Consider the following 16,122-nt stretch of genomic DNA (forward strand, 5'->3'; position numbering starts at 1 on the left):
TGGGGAGGCGGTTATTGTTTGGAGGGAGAGTCCCCCTCCCTACAGGAAGCCACGACCACGTGTCACGGCAGGGAAAATGGCTGCGGATCCTGTTCGTCACCCGATCCGGCGTTCGCGAACGGAAGCAAAATTTTGTGAACGGTGCTGTTCGTGACCCGAATTGGTCGTGAACAGAAGCGTTCGTGACCCGAGGTACCACTGTATTTTCTGATTTCTGGAATTTGAAATTTAATAGTGGCGTTTATGTTCATAGCTGCTTACCAGCATGAGGGATATTGAACTCTGCTTTACTCTGCACTTGTATCTTTTTCTAACATTAGGGAGCATATGTCTATGTGGGATTGTTCATTACAATTATCAACATTATAAAAAAGAGGTATAAAAATAAACAGGCTTATAAATGAACTCAAATGCTGCCAGCTGGCAGACCTCTTCTGGGGGCTCCTACAGAGTCTTGGGGCTCCCTGGATCGCCCTTAATCATTCTGGGCAAAAAAGAAACTGTCATAGAGAAATATGGTCATGAGACTAAACCTCTCAAAAGGAAAGCAACAGAGATTAAATGAGGAACCAGAGAAAATGTAAAAACATCATTAAGGATGGGAATAGAAAGTCAGGTTATCTGAGAAAGCAGGTTCTGGAAAGGGAGATAAAAACTCAGGAGAAATGTATTTTTAAAAACTTAGAGGATAATATTCCTTCCATCTGTTCAGAAGTCAATCCCGTTTCAGGCTAGTGTCGTAACGTGGCTAATCATAGCTGCAGCACAACAGTTATTGTGAATACCAGAGGCTAAATATCGGGAAATGTGAGGTTAGATTATAGTACCGAGCAAGGAAGGAGGTCCTTGACTTCTTAAAATTCAGCACAGATATTCAATAATCACATAAATGCCACTATTAAATTTCAAATTCCAGAAATCAGATAATATTTATGAAAGTTTCCGAGTATTGTCTCCCTGCTGTAATCTAAAATATAATCCTTCATAGCCATTCTGAGTGAAGAATGTAAGTCAAAAGAACTACGCAAAGTATTTTCTGCGTGCTCAAGTTGCTTTTGTGTTTGTTTCTGTAACAACTCTATCTCATGTTAATCTCAGTCAGAAGATTTGCTTGGGTCACTGAGAAGCAGAGAATATCCACCACTGGATGGCAGGATCTAAACCTGCAATGCCCCAGGTGCATCTCATTTTAACACCCAATTTATCCGTTCAGTATTTTTCTTAATACTCTTTTGCCACTGCCACTGTTATATCATTCTAATATATACATTAATTCTATCCTCCTTTCTAAAATTAGCTTTTTTACAGTAACACTTTATTCTTACATTCTTAGCATTATTCTTTTGTCACTAGAGTGTAATAATTTATCCCAATTCTCTATAGCAATGGTTTTCAACCTTGGCAACTTGAAGATGTGCAGACTTCAACTCCCAGTTTTGGGAGTTGAAGTCCACACATCTTCAAGCTGCCAAGGTTGAGAAACACTGCTCTGTAGAATCATGGTTTTGGAATCCAGCCTTACAAATTTTGTTATGTGTAATCACTCTGGAAGACTTGGCCAACAAGATCTAAAAAAAAAAAATATCGATAATTGGGGTCAAATTCAAGGAGAGGAATATTTCGTTATTGTTACTGCTATACAAATGATGAAGTATTAACAATTAGAAATCATAAAGCTCCACATGGCAGTTGATGAAAGTAATCAAAGATGTTGGCTGCTTTTCTGACTACAAAAGCAATGAAAGAATCAGAGATAATAACAAGGTCCTTAACTTCCAAGGAAGAAAATGTTGTGGAAAAATAGACTGATCCAGTGAAATATTTAGAATTTTACTTGACAGGATACAATAAAGACATATTTCAAAACAATTACAACAAATTATGGAAGGAAATCAAACAAGACACTGAAAGATGGAAAAGCTTAAAACTTTCCGGGCTAGAACTTATGGCAATCCCGCATAAAAATGAATGTATTACCCCTTATTTCAAATGGCACCAATCAAAATCCCAGATAAAAAAACTGTAAAATTGTAGAATTGGCAAAGAAAAATTAATAGATAGATATGGAATGGAAAAAACCAAGAGCAAGATTCAAAATTTTGCAAGTCATAGAAGAGAGAAGATGACTAGCTTTTCCCAATCTCAGATTATATTATAAAGCAAGCCATTGATCGTAGATACCAGAATGAGTAAAATGTCCTATTTGTAGAATATAAACTAAAGAAGGAGCAGGCTTAGCCAATGCTCTTCACAGACATTTATAGTATAAAGAAATAAAGAAGGCAAGAATCTGAAGGCACTTATAAAAGAAAGTCTGCTAAAAATTGGGAATTCCTTAAAGGCAAGGATAAATCCAACAATTTTACCACTAGCATCACTGTCAAACGCTTTTTATTTCAAAGACAATTATGATAAGAAAGATCTGATTACATATGCCCACATGATACATCTGGGCTCAAGAAACAGACTAAAGCCACAAGAATTGCAAAATGAAGGAAGGAATCTATCATAGCTAATAGATTTGCAAGTAACTGAAAAAGTAAAAAGTGATCTTAAGGGCCCTGAAAAAGATGACAGAATTTGAAATGCACAGAATCAAGATAATTTATCAGGACATATTGACAAATTGTTACTTAAATATGACACAGAGACAGACATATAAAAAACTGTATGGTAAAATGGTTGCAAAATTGCAAAGAAGCACTAACAGTGGAACAATGGGAAGATCTATGGAAAAAAATCAGTAACATTTACACCAAGTTATAATCTGAGGGAAAATTGGTACAAAATGTTCTACAGATGGAATATAACAATTGCCAAGATGGATAAATCATACACCAATAAACACTGAAAATGCCACAACAAAGAAGGAATGTTTTATCATATGTGGTGCTTACGCAAAAAAGATTCAAAAGTACTGGAAAGAAATATACCAAAACATTCAACAAATTCTGAAAATAAAATTTGAATTAAAACCACAATAGTTTAATTACTGTAGATATGATTCCAGAGAATATAAATGAAAAGCATCACAATTTAGTAAGATATATGCTGACAGTGGCAATTTATCCCAGTTCTGCACAGAATCATATTTCTGTAATCCAAACTCACAAATTGTGTCATTATTTGAAATCCTGTGCATTAGTGTCATGCCTAATTCTGCTTTTGTTTTAGAGCCCCTAATTTTTGTTTCTGATTTCTTTTTTCAACTATAAGTATTTGAATCCACTACCCAGAGTCATTATAGAGTTAGGTGGCCTTAGACATTTAATTTAATTTACAAATAAATAAGCAAATCTGGAATATTTAAAGGATTAGGTACAAATAAATTTTGGGGTAGAATGTTTCGGGCAAAATGCTCATGTTTACCACTGTAATACAGCCTACAAAAGATAAACTCCCTCTTAATATTATCCAAATCAGGTTTCATTGTGTCAATCCATGGAGTAACTCAGAATTACATTTAACAATTTCTCTTCAAGACGTTCATCTAGGCGAGCCACCCCAATAAGAATCCCACTAGATTTCATGGGCATCTGATTTTTTATTTCTATTTTCATCTATGTTAACTCTGCATTATACCACAAGCTTATAAAGTACCTGTTTCGTTCTCCTGAACACGGGCAAAGGGCTGTTCGGGCTGCTGGCTTTCGAAGACAATTTGCTGTTTTGCATTGTCAGAAGTCCTGCTGGCTGTTCAAATAAGTTTTGCTTTAGTACTGGAAATCCGTTGTAGCTGAAAACGAATAAGATACACTCTTTTTTACTTATACTCAACGTGCCCCTAAGGGCTCCTTCCTACTTTGCTGTTAAGGGAGAACATCTGGAGCATGTCTAGAATGCTTATTTCCTCAGTGGACCATATTTTGTTTCATCTATAATGGGAGACCACCATGTTCCTGAGAAGGGCTGCTACGTCTTAGTTGTTACTTGTTTTTACTTATTTCTTTATTTATAAATTGTACAATTGTACAACATACATTTTCTCTTGGAAATAAACACTCCCAAGGCTCAGGAATAACCATATCTGAATTCTGAATTCCAGATGTCTACTGTATATTGACATCTCTTTTTGGTGCTGCTGAACAGCAACTTCTGACAAGTCCAATGCTATCATCTCTGACAGTTGCACCCCAAAGTCAGAAACTGCTCTCTGTCACCTGATTGTCTTAGTTGAAGATGCCAGGGACTGGATTTGACACCAATGGATGTTCTCTACTACTGAGTTAGAGGACTGTTAACTGTGAGAATCAGAAGACATGGCAGATTGACCTGGAGGACACAGGTTGAGGCTTTGAGGTCTCTCCATGTCAGTGTTCAAGAAACTAGTTGCTGTACAGGAAACTGTACACTTAAATTTCAGTATTTAACCATGATGTTTTTTCATGTGCTCTTCAGTTAGACTGGCAACTTCATTAGTATTGACTACATTTATAAATGTAGTTTATAAAGCTTATTTAGTTTCTAATGAACTAGCAGAAACAACAGCCCATGAAAATTGATACTAAACCTCTAAATTCATTTGGAAGAGAAGATTAGATGGGGGGTTAAAAATGGAGACTCAGAATGGGGGAAAAACAACTGAAAAAAAATCTTGTCTGGGACATCAAATAATTAAATTCATCACATGCATTTTATCCGAGGTGGTATGAGAGACTCTTTCACTGTTACTGAAGTACAATGAAAAGGCCCACAGAGCTCAAGACAAAACATCTGTTAGAAAGGCTGGTCCACACCAATGAACTGTTGGGGCAACTGCCAGGTAGCCGTGTTCCCTCCCAGCCATTCTGTATCTGTACCTCCCAGCTTGTATTGGAAGGTAAGAAGACCCATATCTGGGTTCCCATATCACATCAAACTCTAAATCTGGGTGAGCACAGCATAGTTACTGGGTGTTCCCATAATATATGATGCACAAACAAATTAATCACATTATCCCTTAGGGTGGTGGCCTGGTTCACCTAACATGCAAAGACAACAGCTAGCTTTCCAGAAGACAACCAGAAACAACGGCTACCTCTCAAAAAACACTCTCCTGTGTCCCAGCCAGGCATTTCTCTGAAGGGCAGGAGAGGTGAAACAAGGCCACCAATAAAGCTCGCAAAGCAAAGGCAGTCATGTGGGAGAAAAAGAATCATTGGAAAACTCTGGCTAGAAAGTACTTAAGTTTCATAAGTCATCATTTGCACTTTTAATCATGCACAGAAACCATCCAGAAGCCAACACAGTCAGAACAACACCTGGCATATGTTACATAAGGCAGGCCTCAGCCACCAGCCTGATCATGACATGAGCTGAAATTTCAAATCCCTTTCAAAATGAAGTTCAACGTAGGATGTTTCTACAGTAATTCAAGCTGGATGTGATACAAACCTATATGACTGCAGCCTGATCATTGTCCATCAGGACCCCACACTGCCAACCTTTGAAGCCGACATTCTAGATAGGAAACTTTTGTACATGCATTTGAATACACATGTAAATGTCCTAGTACCAAATCTGTGCATAACTAAAACGTGCCCATTTAAACCCACTGAAATTATTGCAATCAAGAAGACTAAAACGGACTACGTTGATTAAAACTGCTCAGCTGTAGGGAGCCATAGGAATGACAATGGATAAACTATACAGCAAGAGTTACAAAAACATGTTTTAAGCCTGGGAAATGAAGAAAACATTAGAAAGAAATTCAAACTGACTCCACCATAACGCCCTAGGGGAAGGAGGCAAAAACAAGCTTTCAAGAGTCTGTTATGATAGCCTGGATCAGTTTCTCAATCTTGGCAAATCTGAGGTATGTGGACTTCAACCTGCTGGCTGGGGAATTCTGGGAGTTCACAAATCTTAAAAGTTGCCAAGGTTGAGAAACACTGGCCTAAAGAATGGATAGTGAAATTAATGGAACTGGCGGAGATGGCAAAACTGACTACTTTGATTAAAGAAAAGTATTTGACTGGCTTTGTTTCTATTTGGACATTCTGCTTGAGACTGAAAGAAATGAAACTTTAATTCTGGGGTTTGATGACTGATACTTTTCATACTTATTGAAATACTTTGTATTAGTTGTTCTTATATCTTTTATCCCCTTCATGGATCACTGCCTTGTCGTGGCGAAGGGGCTTGCGTAACTCAGTGAAGCCATGAGCTATACAGTGCAGGGCCACCCAAGATGGACAGGTCATGACAGAGAGTTCTGACAAAATGTGGTCCACTGGAGAAGGAAATGGCAACCCACTCCGGTATCCTTGCCAAGAAAACCCCATGGACAATGTTAAAAGGCTAAAAGATATGACGCTGGAAGATGAGCCCCTCAGGTCGGAAGGTGTCCAATATGCTACTGGGGAAGAGCGGAGGGCATTTCCAAGTAGCTCCAGAAAGAGTGAAGCGGCTGGGCCAAAGCCGAAAGGACGTTCAGCTGTGGATGTATCTGGAAGCGAAAAGAAGGTCCGATGCTGTAAAGAACAATATTGTATAGGTACCTGGAATGTAAGATCTATGAACCAAGGCAAGCTGGATGTGGTCAAACATGAGGTGACAAGATTGAACATCGACATCTTGGGAATCAGCGAACTGAAATGGACGGGAATGGGTGAATTTAATTCGGGTGACCATTATATCTACTACTGTGGGCAAGAAACCCTTAGAAGAAATGGAGTTGCACTCATAGTGAATAAGAGAGTGGGAAAGGCAGTAATGGGGTACAACCTCAAAAACGACAGAATGATCTCAGTGCGTATCCAAGGCAAACCATTCAATATCACAGTCATCCAAGTCTATGCCCCAACCACTGATGCTGAAGAAGCTGACGTTGACCGCTTCTATGAAGACCTACAACACCTTCTAGAACTAGCACCAAAAAGATGTCCTTTTCATCATAGGGGATTGGAATGCTAAAGTAGGAAGTCAAGGAGTAATCGGAATAACAGGCAAATTTGGCCTTGGAGTACAAAATGAAGCAGGGCAAAGGCTAATAGAGTTCTGTCAAGAGAACAAGCTAGTCATAGCAAACACTCTTTTCCAACAACACAAGAGACGACTCTACACATGGACATCACCAGATGGTCAATACCGAAACCAGATTGATTATATACTTTGCAGCCAAAGATGGAGAAGCTCTATACAGACAGCAAAAACAAGACCAGGAGCTGACTGTGGCTCAGATCATGAGCTTCTTACTGCAAAATTTAGGCTTAAATTGAAGAATGTAGGGAAAACCACTAGACCACTCAGGTATGACTTAGATCATATTCCTTGTGAGTACACAGTGAAGGTGATGAATAGATTTAGAGGATTAGATTTGGTAGACAGAGTGCCTGAAGAACTATGGACGGAGGTCCGTAACATTGTACAGGAGGCAGCAACTAAAACCATCCCAAAGAAAAAGAAATGCAAGAAAGCAAAATGGCTGTCTGATGAGGCTTTACAAATAGCTGTGGAAAGAAGGAATGCGAAAAGCAAGGGCGAAAGGGAAAGATATAAGCAACTGAATGCAGATTTCCAGAGAATAGCCAGGAGAGATAAGAAGGCCTTCTTAAATGAACAATGCAAAGAAATTGAGGAAAACAATAGAATGGGGAAGACTAGAGATCTCTACAAGAAAATTGGAGATATGAAAGGAACGTTTAGTGCAAAGATGGGCATGATAAAGGACAAAAAAGGCAGGGACCTAACAGAAGCAGAAGAGATTAAGAAGAGGTGGCAAGAATACACAGAAGAACTATACAAGAAAGATCTTAATGTCCCTGATGTCCACGCTGGTGTGATCACTGACCTTGAGCCAGACATCCTAGAGAGTGAAGTCAAGTGGGCCTTAGGAAGCATTGCTAACAACAAAGCTAGTGGAGATGACAGTATTCCAGCTGAGTTATTTAAAATACTAAAAGATGATGGTGTTAAAGTGCTGCACTCAATATGCCAGCAAGTTTGGAAAACGCAACAGTGGCCACGGGATTGGAAAAGGTCAGTTTACGTTCCAATTCCAAAGAAGGGCAACGCCAAAGAATGCTCAAACTATCGCACAATTGCACTCATTTCACATGCTAGCAAGGTTATGCTCAAAATCCTACAAGCTAGGCTTCAGCAATACATGAACCGAGAACTACCGGATGTACAAGCTGGGTTTCGAAGAGGCAGAGGAACTAGAGATCAAATCGCCAACATTCGCTGGATCATGGAGAAAGCACGAGAGTTCCAGAAAAATATCTACTTCTGCTTCATTGACTATGCAAAAGCCTTTGATTGTGTGGATCACAACAAACTGTGGCAAATTCTTAAAGAGATGGGAATACCAGACCACCTTACCTGTCTCCTGAGAAATACGTATGCGGGCCAAGAAGCAACAGTTAGAACCGGTCATGGAACAACCGATTGGTTCAAAATAGGGAAAGGTGTACGACAAGGCTGTATACTGTCACCCTGCTTATTTAACCTATATGCAGAGTACATCATGAGAAATGCCAGGCTGGAAGAATCACAAGCCGGAATTAAGATTGCAGGGAGAATCATCAACAACCTCAGATATGCGGACGATACCACCCTAATGGCAGAAAGTGAAGAAGAACTAAAGAGCCTCTTGATGAGGGTGAAAGAGGAGAGTGCAAAAGCTGGCTTGAAACTCAACATTAAAAAAACTAAGATCATGGCATCTGGACCCATCAATTCCTGGCAAATAGAAGGGGTAGAAATGGAAGCAGTAACAGACTTCATTTATTTGGGCTCCAAGATCACCGCAGACGGAGACTGCAGCCATGAAATTAAAAGACGCTTGCTCCTTGGGAGGAAAGCTATGGCAAGCCTAGATAGCATATTAAAAAGCAGAAACGTCACCTTGCCGACAAAGATCCGCATAGTCAAAGCTATGGTTTTTCCAGTAGTAATGTATGGCTGTGAGAGCTGGACCATAAAAAAGGCCGAGCGCCGAAGAATTGATGCCTTTGAACTGTGGTGCTGGAGAAGACTCTTGAGAGTCCCCTGGACTGCTAGGAGGTCAAACCAGTCAATCTTAAAGGAAATCAACCCTGATTGCTCATTGGAAGGATCAATAATGAAGCTCAAGCTCAGATATTTTGGTCACCTAATGCGAAGAGAGATCTCTTTGGAGAAGACCCTGATGCTGGGAAAGATTGAAGGCAAAAGGAGAAGAGGACGGCAGAGGATGAGATGGTTAGATAGCATCACTGAAGCAATGAGCATGAAACTGAGCAAACTCAGGGAGGCAGTGAAGGACAGGAAGGCCTGGCGCAATATGGTTCATGGGGTCACGAAGAGTCGGACACGACTTAATGACTAAACAACAACAATATCTTTTATTGATATAGACTTATTTTGTATTATTTTAAACATTAGAGTAAGAAGTGAATGTACAGTGGTATCTCGGGTCACAAACGCTTCTGTTCACGAACAATTCGGGTCACGAACAGCACCATTCACAAAATTTTGCTTCCGTTCGCGAACTCCGCATCGGGTGACGAACAGGATCCGCAGCCATTTTCCCTGCTGCGACACGTGGTCGTGACTTCCTGTAGGGAGGGGGACTCTCCCTCCAAACCATAACCGCCTCCCCACCCGCCTTCCTGTCCTCCATGCCAGAAGTCGCCTCAAGCAAGGTTAGCGTTCTCTCTCTTCGTACTGTACTGTACTGTACTTTGTTTCATATTTTTGTGGTTTAAAAAAAAAAATACATATGGTTCAGAACGGATTAACCGTATTTACATTGAACCTTACGGGAAAATTTGATTCGGGTTGCAACCAATCCGGGTTGCGACCAGAGTCGCGGAACGAATTAAGTTCATGACCCGAGGTACCACTGTATTATATATCTGTGCCTGTACCAAAGACAGTTGGCAGTTATCTCTTCTTTCGCTTCTTTTTCTTTTTTGTATTTCTTTTCTGATCTTTTCTCTTTTTCTATTCTCTTCTTTTTCTCTGTTTTCTTATATTTGACTCCTTGTTGAAATTTTGTTGAGTTTTAAAGAGAAACAGTGGCCTAGATCAAGAAAGGAGATTCCAGCGTTCTTATGGAATCAGTTTCCTGACTTGACTGACCTTGAAGGGCTGACATTAACTCATTAGCCGCTCAGTCTGCATATTTCTTTTTCTTCGAATGTCTGAATGCATCTCACCCTTTTTGGGGAATCTGATCTAGCAAAAAGAAGGTTCTGTCATGGAAAATCAAGACTTGAAATTTGTGATGTTCAATTCCCTCCCAGGTAGAATTAAAGCACCAAATAAAGTGACTTGTTTCTGGCAAGATACAGTTTCTGCCAACACAAATTAGCCTGATACAGAAAGTCATTCACAGATACTGAAAGACAAGAAATATTTCACCAGATGTGTGGAAATGTTCCCAGGATTACCTGTATTGAAATGGGAGCTCCTCTCCATTGGGGAGATGAGGGATCTCTGGGGGTGTTATGAAGACAGTGTGCTCGCTCTTGTGGGACTCGTCAAGTTCTATAAGGCGGGTATCACCTGTCCTGTCTACATCCATCTGTCCAAAAGGGATAAAAATGTATTATATTTCTTGCTAGGAAGTTAAAAACCCTTCATTCAGTGAGCTTTTGCAAACACTTGCCAGGGTGCAGATTAAGGGACAACATTAAAACCTCTTTTACAAACACCTTTGTCTGGACTTGCTGGTATTATTTGTAATTCTACCACCCCTCCACCTATCTCTTAGAAAGAGAGGAAAATTCTCTGTCTTAGATTACTTTTTAACTAGCAGTAGCAGGTTGTTTTCAACATGTTTCTTTCAAAAGAGATCTCTTCCTGAAAAGACTGCTTTCATGCAGTGTTTCTCAACCTTAGCCACTTTAAGATGTGTGGACTTCAACTCCCAGAATTCCCCAGCCAGTACGTTGAAGTCTACACATCTTAAAGTCGCTAAGGTTGAGAAACACTGGCTTTCATGTAATAGTCTCATGCCTGGAATTACCTTGCAAACATTTTTGCAATTAACTTTTCAGCCTCTCTGCAGAGACAATGGGAAGTTATTATTTTTGTTGGACTCAGATTAGTTTAAATCAAAAAACTTACTTGACCAAATTAGCTGTGTTTGCCAGCAATATACAGGAAATTCTATGTGCCACTTTCTTTGTTAAAAGCATTTTTTTCCCACAGGATCCTATATCAGTGTAGGCTGACTGTCACTAGAAAACATGTTTTCCTGCCAGCATCAAGAAAATGGCACCTAGGGGAGCTGGCCCCCTTTGAGGGGAAGGGGGGAATGTGCTTAATTTTCAAGTCGCTACGTTCATTCCTCTCAGGTGCCTGGTAAGTAGTTTTTATATTTGCAGCAGATACCTCAAGGGTATACTTGCAAAAATAAATGTTACTGTCTTCAAAAGACTGTCACAGCACACAGAAATTTCAAGGACATGTTTTGAGACTAAGAGCAAGCAATGAACATGTTAATGACCTGGACAGATTATAAAATCTGTCGGAAGCAAAACGGCAATGATAATAAACCACATTATATGAATACATTATAAATGCAAGCTATACTGAAGGTACTACATCTCACAGTCCATTCTTCTATTTGTTTTTCCAATGTCTGATGCAAATACCACATCAATCAGAAGCTCAAAAGCTATTAAGGCTTGAAGGAGCATGGTGCTTGTGTCAAGACCATACACAGAAGTAGAAAACCAAAATAATAAAATAGAAGGGACCAAAGAAAAATCTAATTATTCTGAAGTTGGTTAACTTCCCCATCTAGGAACAGAGGATCTGGCAGGGCAACCCCCTTCATGGAGAATTAAAGAAGACCTGGACTCTACGCTGAAGAAGAGATTGTCCTCAGTGGCCTAGGCAGTCCCATCCAATGATATGTTTCTATGATTTATCATGAAGTTAATCTATTCTTGGAAGAAAGGGATGGTAAAAGAAGAGGATCCTTTGTCATCCTGAACAGGAGGTGTCTATTTGGTTCCTCATACTCTTTGCTGAAGCCCTCTATCCAAAAGGCAACTCTCCTGAAGTGAAGGTATCTAGTTAACATTACCAGACCAGGTGGGCATAGCAATCCACATGATTGCTCCATGGTTGGTGAGAGGTGAAGGAGAACGTCACCTTCCATAAAGACAGCTAACTCTCCACTTCAAATGAGTTGTGATCCTGGCAGTAGAGATATGCTGCGTGACTCATTTGCTAGGCTCATGCAGCCTTTGAAGCAACAACCCAAGATATTTACAAAGCTTCTTTTCTAAGACATGCTCACTTTATATGCAACACACAGTACCTAATCCCCAGTCACTTTCTGTTCTTAGGTTATACTTGGGGGACTTTGGCCAGATCTATCCTGTCACTCTTTTCCCTGAGGAAAAAGTAGAAAACATAAGGTTCTGGTGTCTCCCAAATGGAGAGTGATCATGATAATTCATATGCAATCCATATGAAAACAAGGATGAGCAGTCACTTTTTCTCCCTTCCAGAGTAATATGAAACAAAATAACAGAGAGTTTTGCTGATACTTTAAGAATATACTTTATACTTTCAGTTTATACTTTAAAGTTTATACTTCAAAAGCTAACAAGCATTGTGTGGTGTACGTTTCTACAGACAAATTCCTTCCTTACAAATCTATTGGTACTAGATTCTACAAATTGTGCAAAGTGATACAGGGAGTTTTCATTTAGCAACTACTTCATTTAGCGACCGTTCACAGCTACAACAGTGACAAAAAAGTAACTTTGTGACCCATCCTTGCATTTACAACCTTCGCAGGTCTGGAAAGCTGAAGTCAGATCATTGACTTTGCTTGTCGGAAGCCAGCAGTGCAGGTCACAAATGGTGATCACGTGACCTCAGGGATGCTGTGATGGTCATAACTTTGAGGACCTGTCGTAAGTCTCCTCATTCAGCACTGTCATAATTTTGAACAGTCGCTGAACAAATGGTCATTAACTAAGGACTACCTGTACTCCATTTTTCCCTCAAGATGCAAAAACAAAACACAAAAACAAAACACAAATGTTTGGCTTCTCCAATTCTGGGTGGGGCCCTGTGACTTATAAAACGGATGCTGGTGGACTGCGTGTGTCCTGGACAAAAGTTTTCATGTTCCTGATGTAGCACTGCCAGGGTGTTCTGCAGAATTTGCTGGCCTGGTAGAATTTGTGCCATGTTTAAGACCAAAAATGGGTTCCTAATTCTTTTAATTGTTTGGCATTGAAAATAATGTGGAGAAATTGCTGAAGGAACCTCCTCAGCTGCTTTGTGGTTTAACAGATGACGCATTTTTGACATCACTGGTTGTCACCTATACTTCACAGCTCAAACAACTCAGTTTATTAAAAAGTTACAACCCTCACTGAACAATGACAATACATTTTCTCAGGCACTGTGTGGCAGACCCATACTTGCGTAACTTGCATACAGACAACCATCCAATCTGAAGCAGTTTCTCATAAGCAAAAGAAACATGAGAATAATATTAACATAGGAACCAGACCATGCAAGGAACCCCAATGTCTACTTTGCCTTCATATTTATAACAGCAGCACCATTAAAGGCCCCAATAACACACAAGGCTTGAGGTACCTTCACATGCTCTTTCTCTAATGTGATATGTGCCATTATCTGCCAGCAATGTCCCTCTGGATTCTAAGTAGGACAAACAGGCTAGACTTTACGCAAAATAATTAATGGACCAAAATTTACTGCAATCAAGGAGACTACAATGGACTAGATTAATTAATACTGGACCAAGATGTCAGCTATGCTTGACATCTGGATCCAGTATTGTTAGACTTCAGTAGCTACTTTTGGGCAAGTTACAGTAGAGCCTACCATCCTTCCAGGATACTGGCAACATCCTGCAGTACCTTGGCAACTTCCATGGAATTGCCTATTGCAGTTGCTGATTTGCTTGGATCTTCTCTTTCACTGAAGAGCTTACAAGTAGGAGGTAGAGATCTAATCATCCTTCTGTTACCTAACACAATCTTCTAGACTGCTCTGAGTTCAATAGTGTTTTTGTATTCCCTTGCATCATGCTTCAGGGCAGTCTTCCTCTGCCTGGTGTCCTCAGATGTTTCAGTAATATCTCCCTATATCCCTAGCAGACATGCCCAGATTGGGTAAAATGAGAAATGTCCTCTCTTAGACCAGCCAGCTAATTCACTCAAGTGGGGGAGAACAAAAGAAAACAAGTCAAGAACCCTCTAGAACTAGTATGGACAGCGTGTCCTACCTGGTAGCTCAATGAAAACAAGAAAACAGTCATACCTTTAGGAACTGAAGAAGAAAGATAGGTATAAATCAAGTGTTATTCCTTCCTTAACAAGTACCTTTTCCTAGCTAGCCATTTGTAGGAAGTTAGAAGTGGGAGTCACTCAATATTTTATTGAGCTGCCAAAATCTTTGGAGCAACAAGCATAGTGAGATGTGGTGTGATGCACAAGTTTATTCTGCACACTTACTTTATTTACACAGTCATCAAAAAATGCAAGGCTTGCATCTTTATCGCTAACAAAAGAGCATTCTTCAATGAAGCGAATGAACATTTGTGTCTTAGTCATCATAGTATAAAACTTTTGATGTGAACGATCACGGCTTTTTAAGAATCCTGTAAGATTAAAAAAAATAGTAACATTATAGATCCCACTGGCAGAAAAACAAAGGGCAGATATTCTTCAAAAAAAAAAGAAATGAAATTAAACACAACAAATTAATTCACACACTCACTAAGCTGTATACATTTTGATGTTGTGATATAAATTTAGCAATACATTCAAGGAGTGCCAGATTCACAATAATCCATAAATCGTAATTAGCAAATTGAGTATTAAGACTGCTTCAGGGGTTCTTCCCTTTCCTCCATTATCAGCATGTTAATCCAGATTGTCTTAAATTATGTTTTCTTGTTTCATTTATGACTTACTACTCTTAATATCAGATCAGATGCTGGTTCTGGTTTAGTAAACTGTGAGTTAACAATCCAGGAATTTACTGGGAAACCAGGTCACTCAATAGCTCCTTAGAGTCAGTTGATAACTGGAGCAGTATATAAACCCAATAAATAAATCAATAAAATAAATGTTATTTATTTATGGTCAATGGCCAGCAATAAATAAATAAACCCAATAAATAAATCAACAGAATAAATGTTATTTGTTTATTTATTTATGGTCAATGACCAGCAATAAATAACTATACTTTCATAAGGAACATACTGGATATTATTGGCATTTTCACATGTGAGGTTTAAACCCATTTTGTTTTAAATAGGTTGCTAATGTCAATGAAACTTTGGCCAAAATGTCTGTCTGGTTTCTTTTGTAAATCTTCTGTGCACCATTTTAAGGAAGAACACATTTCACTTTTAATCTGAAGTTTGGGTGATAACTTGAAATTATTTATTTATTTATTTATTTATTTATTGGCCACCGAACTCCAGTGGACTCTGGGCAGCATACAAAAGTAGAGAAAAAATAAAAACAGCTAAAAATATTAGCTCAACAGACAGATATTTATGTCTGTCACAGACAAAGCACTTACAACTAGAATTGATGAATTTTAGCCACAAGCAAATTATACAGACTAAGACCGTCAAGATCAGAAGCAATTGTAAAGACTTCAAGAGACGCAACATGAGTTTTGCTGGATGCTTTGTTCATATCACAGGTGTCCAACAGGGGAGACCACAGGGTGGTCAACAGCATCAAAATGGTGCATGTGACTGGAAAATGTAATGTAAGGCACATTAAAAAGGGGCATACAGGCAGTTCTTAACTTAGAACCATTCATTTAACAACCGTTTGAAGTTACGATGGCACTGAAAAAAGTGACTTACAACCGGTCCTTGCACTTATGACCATTGCAGCATCCCCGTGGTCACATGATCAAAATTCAGGCGCTTGGCAACTGGCATATATTACGATTGCAGCGTCCTGGGGTCACATGATTGCCATTTGCGACCTCCCAGGGGGCTTCCGACAAGCAAAGTCAATGAGGGCAGCCAGATTCACTTAACAACCATATGATTCACTTAACAACTGCCCCACTTAGTGATGGAAGTTCCAGTCCCAATTGTGGTTGTAAGTTGAGGACTACCTGTAGTTTTGATCTCCTGGTAGCACCTACCATTTTGACACTACTGACACCACATAACCCCATAGACAC

The 16,122-nt window shown here is 39.4% G+C and overlaps 1 protein-coding gene across 6 annotated transcripts in view; it reads right to left on the bottom strand.

Moving 5' to 3' along the window:
• DENND4A (DENN domain containing 4A) overlaps window positions 1-16,122 on the bottom strand; it is an 84,346-nt gene that overhangs the window by 32,324 nt on the left and 35,900 nt on the right. For all 6 annotated transcript variants that reach the window (XR_015795870.1, XM_088139196.1, XM_088139197.1 and 3 more), the window contains 3 exons: window positions 14,421-14,566; window positions 10,356-10,489; window positions 3,601-3,736 (listed from right to left, as the gene is read on the bottom strand). Coding sequence is in view for 5 of the 6 variants with exons in the window: in XM_088139196.1 (XP_087995322.1) it covers window positions 3,601-3,736; window positions 10,356-10,489; window positions 14,421-14,566 (416 nt within the window). In the remaining variant the exon portion in view is untranslated. The remainder of the gene's footprint in view (window positions 1-3,600; window positions 3,737-10,355; window positions 10,490-14,420; window positions 14,567-16,122) is intronic.

This window comes from Python bivittatus, unplaced genomic scaffold, assembly GCF_059951505.1.
Source record: "Python bivittatus isolate LINGU-HERP-01145 unplaced genomic scaffold, Pbiv_v1 ctg000210_np1212, whole genome shotgun sequence".
Classification (NCBI taxonomy): Eukaryota; Metazoa; Chordata; class Lepidosauria; order Squamata; family Pythonidae; genus Python; species Python bivittatus.